Source organism: Pholcus phalangioides, unplaced genomic scaffold (assembly GCF_987345545.1).
Source record: "Pholcus phalangioides strain wild (caught in Gottingen) unplaced genomic scaffold, Ppha-v1.0 ptg000002l_1, whole genome shotgun sequence".
NCBI lineage: Eukaryota > Metazoa > Arthropoda > Arachnida > Araneae > Pholcidae > Pholcus > Pholcus phalangioides.
The window spans coordinates 11,894,798-11,907,508 of record NW_028301595.1 but is presented as its reverse complement, the minus strand read 5'-3'; the positions used below and the strand labels follow the sequence as shown (position 1 = coordinate 11,907,508).

Sequence of the window (12,711 nt, the reverse complement as noted above, 5' to 3'; positions counted from 1 at the left end):
CGAGCAGTCACGACTTGCTTCCAATTATACGAACTTGAAAAAAGCAGATTTTCGGCTACAAAAGCGGTCAAAAATTTAAAGGAATTTCAAAAAATTACAAATTTAACAATGTAATAGTATTGTAATCACACAAGATGTTTTTCCATGTTCATCTGAATTCGATGAAGAAATATTATTTTCCTACATTTCAAGAATAAAACCAATGGCTGTATCTCACTTGAATACTTGTCTGGTTTGGACGGTTTATGTCGGACAACAGGGACGTCATTTCAACTTTTTCCGGGGGGGTGGGGGGCAAAGAACATGTACTTAATGTATGCATATATATATATATATACCATGTTTAGTGTATTTTCAAAAGCCGGGGGGCAACGGCCCTCCCCTGACTATTCCCCCCCCCAAATGACGGGCCTGTCGGACAAAAGCAGACAAACGAGAAAGAAATGAATTATTTTTTTTATAAAATACTGGAAAAATGTGTATAAATTTCGTTTTGTGTGTCTACATGTGTGATATATGGATATTATAGGTACGTGTATGAAGAAACAAATATCTTTTCTGCTTTTCATACTGATGATGCATGAATATGATAAAATAGCGGTTCTCAACTGGTGCTCCGCGGAGCCCTTGGGGCTCCTTGTGCACTCTACAGGGGCTCCGCGGCCGCTCGAGAACAAATCGAATAAAAAAACCAGTAAAATTGAAAAAAAGTAATTATAGACATTTTTAAATAGCAAAAATAAATCAGTATCTTTGATGAATAATTAAAAAATTGACCTATAATGGGATCCGCGATAGAATTTTTTTACCAAAAAGGGCTCCGCGAGAGTCAATAAAGGTTGAGAACCGCTGAGATAAAATAAACTATCGTAATAAACGTACTACAATTTTTTTTGTTACGGATATACCAATTATCTCCATTTTCAAGATATGTTTCCATTTTCCATATATGATTCCAAACGCAACTCGTTAACGGCAGTAAACTGCATGTGGCCGTAGTTAGTGTGTGGTGAAGTAGCAATTAGTTTCTCCGCTACTCGTTTGGATGGAAAAGTCTCTCCGAGAGAGCAGGCAGACACGATACTTACATAACATAGAAATTCAAGCATTTACTGCCTTCATTTCAAAAAATGGAAAACAGATGGCAGCAAAAGCACGAAAGAAATTTCACGGACATTCAATTTCACGAAATTTTCAAGAACAAGGTTCGTAAGAAATTTCACAGAAGAATGTGTTCGAGGTGCATGTTGTTACAGTGGAGCAGTGGTAATACCTTCGTTACACGTAGCAACCAATCAAGACACACTAATTTTAATTCGGTCTAATTTCTCCCTCGCTTGAATAGGAGTAAACAGCATAAATATGCAGCCAGGGACTATATTCTAGACGAGAGTCGAACCGAGGCTATGATGATCATTTTACTGCAATGGGGGGGGGGGGGGAATCGACCATTCAGATTTTTTACACAGTTTTATCAATTGGGATCAGCGACTGATGAAACTCTACGAGTCTCTTGAGGATATTTGAGTCTCTCTCGCAGCGAAAAATAACGGTGCTAATAAAACTGCACTGGTCATCTTTTTTTGCCACAAAATGCTAATCAGGGGGGGGGGGGGAAAGGGCGATTACAGGAAAAGCTTTGAACAAAATAAGATGAGGAGCTGATAAACTATCATGACTTTTGGTGACATGCTATTGTTATTGAGGTGATAAACTTGGGACTGATTTTGAACTAGTTTTACAACAGGATAGGTAACAAAAAGCTCGTTTTCTTCCCCAAAATTAAAAACATGAGAAAATATATTTTAGTCCTGGGGGGGGGGGGGGGGGTTCTAATGGTTGAAATACTGTGGAAAGGCGCAGATTTTTACGTGAATTCTAAGGTTAGAATATAAAACATCAGCGGAAAAGGAATCTCTCTGCAAAACCTCCTGATTTTTATGGGAAATATTGAAAAAAAGAAAAATGAAATTCATATGCAGCCCCTGGTCAAAAAAGTCGATTAGTGATTCGACTATTCGAAATCGAATTAATCGATTATATCGAATTTCTCTATCATGCAGAAAGAAATTCACCGTAAAAGTTAATTAAAAATTCACAAAGACATCGATGATGTCTTTGTGAAGGTATCAAGAATTTTAATCATAGATATTTCAGTGAATTTTCATTCAATTATCATAATTTTGTTAATTTTTTTTACTCAAAATGAAGAGAAACAATTTTTTTATTAACTGATAGTTTTCTTATTGGCTATATAAATATTTTAATTTCAACATCTCTCTTAATGATCACCATTTCACATATTTTATATGAACTTTAAAATTTAAAACTAAGCAAGAAATATTTTATTTCGTACACTTTTGGTGAAACGCGCAGTACAGGCTGTCCCACAAATCGTTTGTTCAGCTGGATATCTCTGCAGCCGTTCACTCAAGAAACATACTTTCTATTAGTTAAACTTTAAACGTTAAACTCAAAATAACCCGTAGCTATGCCTATCTTGGCCTGCTTTTTTCCATCTTCCGGAAAATTTTCAATCGCAGCCAATTACATGATTGAAGAGGCTTTCGCTGCTATCAACCAAATACTTGACTTAATGCGTAACTTCGGAAACATTTCGCTGTGTGTGTGGCATTCAAGTTATTCGATAGCCTCGTACGATCTACTTTACGTTATGCTTCACCAGTTTGGAGGTTTCTACTATGCTAATATGCTGGAAAGGGTTCATACGTGTTTTCTTAAAAAGTTAAACTAAATACAAGCAAATATTGTCCTGGCTATCTTATTAGACTTGAGCTCAATCGCCGCCTAATAGCCGCTCAAATGTTTAACCAACTCATCACGTATTGGCTTAGGCTTCTAAAAATGGATGAAAACCGTCTTCTAAACATTTGTTTTCTCAAAGTGTGGCACACAGCCTCTGAAAACTGAGAAAATTGACTCAAGTCCCTTTTGAATCTGGCTCACGCACCCTCTTTACCTTACTCCAGCAGTTTTAACAGCTCTTACTAATAACTATATAGATATCTCTCTCCAAGACGACAGATCTCGCTGTCCGCAGCTCTTATTCCACATTATTCCACTTTGCCGATAACTTTGAATTTACGCTGTGCTTGCAATCTCTTCAATCTCCCTTTGGCGTTTCGTAGGAATATGACCAGGCTACGCCTTTATCTTTCTATACTTTACACTAATAAAGGTGTATCGCACAAATTTAACCCTGATGAACCTTGTCAGTTTTGCAACCAACTAAATAGCCATAATGATCTTTACCACATGCATGGGGAAAAAAAATCTATTTATTGGAGGTGAGAGTGTATATGATACATGCATATTCTTTGTGTTCAAATTTCATCGTATTTTTATATCTGTTTTGTGTGCACATATCTCCAAAAACTCAATTACTAACAAATATTTGTACTTACCATTCATTTGCTGTAATCATGACTGTATAACTTTTTATACAGTCCCCGTGTGCTAAAACGTTTAATTAGTGAAATATGGAGAAGTTTTTTCTGCAAACATTTCCATTTGTTTTAAATGTAATATTCGTGGAGATATTTGGCTTTGAAGTTTTCAGTATTTATCGTCAATGATTGAGGGTATGGTTCACTAATTGCGGAAACATAAATCGAATTCATAGCTATAGAAAATGTTGTAAAAATGTCATTATGATTATGACTAAAAGAAAAATATGTAGTGAAATTGTTTCATCCTTTATATCTTAATAACCTTTCCAATTTGGTCATTCCATTTTGTTTTCTGTCCTTAAAAAGATACATTTTCAAGCCAAAAAAAATCGCCAACACCGCGACAAGACGTCAAAACACATAAATTTTTTAACATTTAAGATGTCAGTAAAAATTGCATTTTTGAAGTATGGAAATTTTTGCAAATGACTTCTCGGAGCAGGATTTACATTTCACAAATTGGAAATATTAGCCCGCAGGGAGTCTACATAAAAATAAAAAGTATTTTTTTCAAGCATAAAACCCGCCAGAAAGTTTTGTCATTAATTATGGATTTTTGTCATTAATTCTGGATTTTTGTATATAATTCTGGAATTATTTCTTCCATTAATTCTGGAATTATTTCTTCCATTAATTCTGGAATTATTTCTTCCATTAATTTTGGAATTATTTCTTCCATTAATTCTGGAATTATTTCTTCCATTAATTCTGGAATTATTTCTTCCATTAATTCTGGAATTATTTCTTCCATTAATTCTGGAATTATTTCTTCCATTAATTCTGGAATTATTTCTTCCATTAATTCTGGATTTTTGTATATAATGCTGGAATTATTTCATCCATTAATTCTGAAATTTTTTAATTAATTCCGGATTTTTTCATTAACTCTAGAGTTATTTCTTACATTAATTCTGGATTTTTCATTAATTCTGGATTTTTGTCATTTCTAGAATAATCTCTCTCATAAATTCTAAACTTTCGTCAATTCTAGAATTATATCTTTCATAAAATCTGAATATTCGTAAATTCTGAAAATATTTGTTTCATAAATTGTAGATTTTTAATTTTAATTGCAATTATTTCTTTCAATCACTTTTCTTATTTTTAATTTAATTCATCAATTCTATATTTTGATTTGTTTCCAAATAAATTCTTTAATTAGTATCTTTTTTTATGGGTTTAGTTCGGGAATTATTTCTTTCATCAATTAAAAACTTTTATCAGTTCCGAATTTTAATCATTTCAAAATTTTCGGTATAATTTTGTGTTATTTACATTTAATTATGTCTATATTTTTTGTATGTATATATATATCAGCATTTCCATAAATTCTGTAATAATGTATAATGCAATGCAATAATGTAATTTTTGGACACTGATTCTTCTATCCCACAGAATATATAAAATCGGAGCTAATGGGCCACAAAATTATCAAGACAACTCAGACCGTGCTACTAATTTCGCACTGGGCCTCGCGTCTGATAAGGACAGCCTAGATAAATATGGAAGAAATCATGAGGAAATACCGCTTAAATTCAACCGCTATAAGTATCTTCCGTAATGGGTGCACTGCACATAGTTATCCATAAAAATTGAATTCAATAAAAATTAATGTTACAAGGATAAAAAGTATAAATTATAACCAGTATATATTGTAATTTTAGCCCTATATACTGGTTTATGTTGGCCCTATATACCCACATTTATCAATATTTTTAAAGATAATATCACTGATCAAATCCATCATCCTAAACTAAAGTTTGAACAAAATGTCAAGTAAATTTGAATAATTTATTGATGATTTTCATATGTTACATAATCTTACATAATCACCTGAAAATTATGATAAATTTGTAAAATTTATCAAATTTGGTAATAACAGAGATGAACGGCTTTTTTTTTGCAGCCCAATATATTGAGGAAACAGATATTTTCAGGATTTTTATGCCGATGTGACCTCGGAAAGAAAAGTCATTGGGTCGAACCCAGGCGCACATTCATTCCGTGCAAGCATGCTGCTATCTACACCACTGGAGACAAAACCCTGTCTTCCTTATTCCCGCACTGCGGAATGAGGCGTTGAAGTAAAGGCATTAGTAGACTCCCTCTTAACTTCAGTGAATGGTCCCCAGGTGGGACAGTACAGATAGAAATAGACGGCTTTTATTCAGCAATATATCAAGGAAAGATATTTTCTGGATTTTTATGCCAAGGTGAACTCGGAAAGAAAAGTCATTTGGTCTCCGCCGGGACTCGAATCCGCATATCGAGTCCCGGCGGAGACCAGATGACTTTTCTTTCCGAGTTCACCTTGGCATAAAAATCCAGAATTCCTTTAAACTTGGTAAGGATGAGTAATGACCGGTAATTATGCATTATAACCAGATTTACCACAATTATCAGACCGTCGTGAGATAGGTTAGTTTTACCCTACTGTTGATAGGGCGGGCTAACCGGATTGATACGATGGGGTGAGGCTTCAGCTTGGTGCACGTTATGCACTAAGCCCTAGTGTCAGCGGCTTTAGCTCTGTAGCTATAACTAAAAACCACACGACGGACATTAAGAGGGTTGGCATCACCCCTCGAATCAGACTTTCACCGGCTCTCGATTCGGGAATTTATTTCCCGTCTCGCCCGTCGGTCTTATTGGGAACTGAGCGGGATGGCACGACGTCTGTTTTACAATTTCCTGTATGGCCAAAAGGCTGGCTGGGTCAGGGGTGCATCAATGAGATTACCACATTTATAACGTAACATAACATTAATTGCTGTATTCTAGTCAGGACTGTAAAAATTGAGGTCAACGCCACAAAGAGAATCTGCTATACTTGAAAAAGAACCATAAATACTGACCTTGTAGATAATTAGCGAGTTTACACATGATCTCTCCAAACATCCATAACTTATACGCAAGAGTACCGATCGCCATAGGCATGCATACCAATGCCACCAAGAGATCGGACACAGCCAGTGTGATCAAGAGGGAGCTGGAAAGTCTCCTCATATGCTGGAATCTGGAAAACAAATAAATAGGAAAAATAAATAAATAAACTTCGGTTTATTGAAGAGATCAAAGGAAGAATTTCTACTCACTTCACCGCAAAGAACAACAAGAAAAGATACGATATCGATTGGAATTTGTTCCCACGGGGAAAAAAAATGATTTTGATGAAGCAACAGCGTACTTTTTCCCATCAGGAGATATAATACAGTTACTTCTGGTAAATCATTGCGCTTATGATGCCCATTTCTGGTCAAGTTAACTCAAGTTATCTGACCAGTTGTTTTTGATAAAGCAAAAATATATAAAATCGGATTTTCATGTCCAAGGAGGAAATATAGAGAGAGTACGACACTCATCAATACAGAATAGAAAAAAAAAATTGGGGTAGACTGTGCCACAGACACGGCCGCAAGTTATGACGCGAATACGTTTTTTTTGTGTGCGTTGAATCGCGTCTTAGGTACTGACATAATGGAATTACGTCATTATCATCGGCTTTGTCTTTGGAATAGCTAACAAACGATACCAATGTCGTCTATTTTCGTTGTGAATTGTTCAAGATATAGCGGGAGACAATTTGGTACGAATCATGGCCGCGAGCCTGGTACCCGGACGAAAACATATGTTGAAACCGGAGTGATATTATTGGATGCACCCTTGCTACGTGCATCTGCCGATAGCATTGCTTTTGACTTGCGGTGGGTACTTCCTGAGATATGAGCATTTAAAGAATTCCGTCACGCAAGTTTTTCGAATGCTTTCAGTATCATCAGACGATTTAAAAGGCGTTCACGTCTGAAAAAATCGATAAAATTATTTAATATCGATAGAAGCTCACTCCAGACACACTGAAAGCAAAACTAGAAATTATTTGTACGGTCGTCTCTGTCTTTAGGGTTTTGTAAAGTAATCCCGGGGTAAAATGAGTTGAATTCAACATGAGTAAAATAGAAATGAGGAGTTATTTCTCTGAAGAATAAAGAAAATAACCCGCAGAAAAGTAATGTTTTGTGAATGATAAACTTTTTTTATAGATAAATTTCCCAAATTCACGCTACGTGGAGGAATTTAATGAGTAATTTTTGTTTCTGACGGTTCTTAATTGATGAACTAGTTTTGGTGAGTGAGAAGATCTTTATCTCCTGAAGAGCTCGGGATGGTCGCTGATTACTTTTTAATGCAATAACTAAGATTCAGATGAAAAGTAGAATTCTTCGTCCGTACAAAAACTGCTGCAGAACGCAAGAGAGAGAATCCCGAACATCTCTCGCAAATCTGACAATCGTTCCGATCATTTTTTTGAAATTCTGATTACATTGTTAACGTGTCGCCAAAAGATGTCTAGCTTTGAGGAGTTGGTTTTAAGCGTTTTATCCACGCTTGTATCATCTACTGTAGATCCTCATGTACAACAGATTTTGTCATTACAACGGAATTCAGTTATGACGTTTCTTTAATTTGTGCACACGTCAATTTTCAGAAATAACCCCTTCACATGCAAGCTTTTGGCAGCTATAATTTGGATGATCATTATTTGACGTATCGGCGAAAAAATTGGTAACCATGTTCGCACGTTAAGGAAAAAGGAACAAGGGGGAAAAAATGAATAGAAGGGGAAAAAACAGTATTGCAGATAAGGGAAAGAAAAGATTACACAGTAGATTTCTCTCTTCTCACCCTCACACTACGTGTTCTCTTTCGCTGGTTCATGTACGGAGTAGAAAGATACATTATATGTGGGGTAAAAAAATCATTAACGGGAGTATAGAAAGAACGGAGAGGGACAAAAAACAACTCGGCTGATAGGTTGCAATAAACGATAATGAGGAGAGGGGGAAAGAAAACACAGAGAACTGGATTGAATTTTTTTCATTCTGGCGTGATAGTAGGTTACAATCAAAATCCATGCAACATTTCGTAGCTTACGATTTCTTACATTGATTTTTCAAAATTGGGTTATAGCGAAAATGCTTAAAGCGAGGGATACTTGTATTATTGTCTCTTATACAACTCAAAAATTTTCAGATTTCATTTCAGCAGATTTTTAAACAAGTATACGAGGGTGGATCAGACATAAATCGAAATAATTCATAATAAATTTTGAAAGAGATAAAAACATACAAAAAATACACATTATATTTTTCTAAACGTTCTTCAGATTCTGAAACGTATTTCCCCGAATGAATCGGCAGTTTCCTCGTAGAGAGAAAGGAAAAAGTGAGTCTTCAGTCAGTTGCGTAAAAAGCTCCTCCATTGTTGCACTGTTGTGTTTTGAGCGGTCCAAATAAAGGAAGTCTTGCGGGGGTGGATGTCCGAATACATTCGGACTGCGGGGGAGGTTGTTCCTGAGCTGGCCAGTGAAACCGTCTTCAGCTTTTCGGTTGTTAATGTAACAGTATGTGTGGGGCCTTGCATTGTCATAAAGAAGATTAACGCGAAGAACCTACCTAGTTTGAATACCACGAGGAACCTACCTGAAAATTTCCAGTGTTTCAGGGTCAAGGTCATCCTCAATGAACAATCGATCGTTCTTGTCGCACCACGGTAATTTTCTGCAAACGAGGGCTAATTAGACCAGGAAATACAATTCATTGCCGATATCGAACGGTAGCCTTTTTTTATACTCACTGAGATGTTGGTGCGATAACCCCTAGGTGTGTGAGTCCCTGCAGTAGCAATCTTTTTCTGTGATTATGTCGCCGATTCTGTTGTACGCCTGTATTAGGAAAGATTCCGACTAGGAAAGGACAAACCGGGTATTGAACTCGTGACACCCCTAAAAATTATTTGGTACTTTAGATGAATATCTTATCGACCTGAGCTATCGCGTCCCTGAACGATTGAGCTTTCCCATAGCTAATACTGTATCAACTGCTGAGGTTATTTCTAATATCTGGCCATCTACTTCAGTGGGTCCACGAAGAGCACGGACATTTTATTTTTCTGTAGTGATCGTCGGTGGTGGAGCTCATTTTCGACTGCATTACGTCGTGCTAAAAACATTTTATGCCAATCATACACTTGAGTTTTGGAGAGAAAGTTTTCTGAAGTGTGTGTGTGTGTGCAAAGAGCCTCTTCAAAATTTCAGGTGGGTTTTACGCCTTCTGCAGCCAGAAATTTTATAATGATGTGCTCTTATACAACGAATGAATACATGGTCCTCTTGCTCGCTTATTGTGCTCCTGAGATGAGATGTTGCAGACGAAAAGAACACACTTACAAACATTCAAACCACCTGCCAGTAACTCTAAAGGGCCATGCACTTACACTCCTCCCTTTCGGGAGAGAAATGCCTGTTTTCATTTGATCCACCTGAGTAATTAATTTACAAAAATTGAAAGAATTGATATACAGGGTGTGCCTTGAAGTGGTGACAAACTCAGAGGGGTGACATTGGGCATCAAGAGGCACAAAAATTGCATACCGCACAATATCGCAAACCCCGTTTAGTCGGTGAAAATCGCAAAAATACTTACGAAGGGTGTGACGTCGTGTGAGACGAAAAGGCCAACAATGAGCAAGAAAAACACTTATTTGACAGCATGTGATTACAACACAGCCTGTGGTGTACAAAATAAAGTGCAATAATAAGCACAAAAAAAGCAAAATAAATATGTGCAAAAACCATTTACTTGTCAGCATGACTACAATACAGCCTGTGCAGCACAGTTCAATGTCAAAAAGTATAGACGAAGAGAAATGATTACAGGAGTCGTTGACACTACAGCCTGTATTGTAATCCTGCTGCTAAATACATTTTTTTTCTACTTATTGTTGGTCCTTTTGTCTCAGTCGACGTCACACCCTTCATAAGTATTTTTGCGATTTTCACCGATTAAACGTGATTTGCGATATCGTGCTCTATGCAAATTTTGGTGCCTCTTGATGCCTAATGTAACCCCCTCTGAGTTTGTCGCCACTTCAACACCCTGTATATGAATGCGGTTTGTGAAATAGGTGATCTCACGAAAGGTCTTTTTTTGTACAGAAAAAATTAGTTCAAATTTTCGTCGATAGAGGAAGCTGAACGAAAGCAAATCACCGTAAATATACCAATCAAAGTCCTATAAAACGCAGGGTGTACGATTAAAAGCTCATTTCTGAATTTTTCTGTTATTGGCGCTTACATAAAGTTTCCATTGTGATGTAGACATTGGTGGATAAAGCACTATTGATGAAATTGTTCTACCTCAAACACGAATTACCGGCTGAATGTTTACGAACGTTTCGGACACAGAAGCGATTGAAGACAGATTCAGGCCTAGAAGTCTGCCATTTGTTTTTTTGTGCAGTGCTCTTTATTGACGGAAATTTGAGCTGAAAGTTTCTTCTGCACCAAAAGAAAAATCCCATTCGGGAGAGTTACTGCAAATCGCACTCAAATATGCCAGTTCGATTTTTATCAATTTTAAAACTATTCACGAATTTATGGGACACCCTGTATTTTAAACTTGAAATTATTATAATGAGACTGTTTACTTTATCAATGATTTTTTTCCCAAAATTAATAAGAAAAATACTAAGACGTTTTATTCAGCGAAGATTCCCATCATCAACGATTAAAGAATCGTAATCTTTTTTCCACTGAATATCAATATATTTTGGAAATTATATAGTTGATCTAATTACACAATTCAAAATTCATATATATTCATATACAGCCTTCATATTGTTGATTATCTCCAATGTACTGACAAGATAAATTCTATATTTCACGCTCGATTACATCTAGAACCTTCACGATAATGTATTCCATAGTTTATAAAAATAAACCATTCGTGTTTTGAAATCGCTGGAGTGTTTTCGAATTGAAATATTAATTCGATTGCTATTATATACATTCTTCGGATAAGTGAATGAAATTTTAGACGTGCAATCCGATTACAGTTTTAATTCGAAAAACTCTTAAATGGGTTTCGAAAGAAAAGAGGGAATAGATTCATGAAACAATATACTCGCAAGTATTTTTTAATTAAAATCAATACAAAGAGAATAAATTGTTTTTTTATTCAAATTACAAACTTGAGTCTTAGCAACTGCCATATAAGTTCCTATGTAATGTACTGAAGATTAAATAACATTGCTTCGTATTTTTCAGTTTCCAGAAACAAAATTTTTCTTTTTCGTGTACATTAATTTCAATAAATTTCCGTTATTTTTTAAATAAATTTCCGTACGTTTTATTGAAACGTACTGAAAACGGTATTTAGATTTGTTTCCCGTTAACGCTATTTTCGTATTTTAAATTCAAAAATAATACGTTTTTTGATGTACAGTAGGGCCCTGATTATCCACAACGAAACAGCCTCCATAGGTATTTAAGACAAATGAAATGGCTTCAAATTCAGAGTCAATTTTTCCACTAATTACAATTGCAATATGAGGAAATTTTTTTTAAAAATAAATATAATTTTCTCTCAACTCAGCAGAATCAAATGACACTGAGCATTACTCTTATGCGATGAACAACTTTAAGAAAACCGTAGTTGGCAACGGTTTTCCTTCAAATATCCACGTCGGAGGTAACACGCGAGTGTTTATAAATGATCAACAAAGTTTTTTTACTGTATCAACGGGAAAGCTTTTATTACATGTGGTAGAGGTGATCAACGTTACCCAAGAATATTAGGAAGACATCAACGAATAAGGCGAATACAGGAATCACCGGATGAAGGTTTGCGAACGATTCGGACACAGAGGCGATTGAAGAAAGGTTCAAGCCTAGAAGTCTGTTATTTTTTTTTGTGCAGCGCCCTCTATTGACAAAAAATTTTAACACAATTGCTTTTTTGCACAAGAAGAAATGGCATTCGTGAGAGTAACTTTCCTGCAAACCATATTCAAATATAGCCCACCAATTTAATTTTTAAGAATTTTAAAACTATTCACGAATTCATGGAATACCCTGTATTTTAAATTAGAATTTATTATAATGAGATCAAAATCAATGAGAAAAATGCTAAGATGTTTTATTCAACGAGAATTAATTGAATATACTATTTTTCCCTTCATTTTCCGTCATCAACGATAAAGAACCGTAATCTTTTCTCCGTTGAATATTAATATCTTTTGGACATTGCATAATTGATCCAATTGTTGATTATCTCGATGTACTGACATGAAAAATTCCTTATTTCAAGCTCGATTATATCTAGAACCTTCACAATAAATTATCCTATAGTGTATAAAAATAAGTCTGGCGTGTTTTGAAATCACCGTTTTCGAATTGAATCAC

General features: G+C 35.5%; 1 protein-coding gene across 1 annotated transcript in view; it reads right to left on the bottom strand.

The window, feature by feature from the left end:
* The window catches only part of LOC149089419 (QRFP-like peptide receptor), a 58,208-nt gene that overhangs the window by 5,842 nt on the left and 39,655 nt on the right, over positions 1-12,711 (bottom strand). The window contains exon 3 of the mRNA XM_089240308.1: positions 6,326-6,486. Coding sequence (XP_089096434.1) covers positions 6,326-6,486 — 161 coding nt within the window. The remainder of the gene's footprint in view (positions 1-6,325; positions 6,487-12,711) is intronic.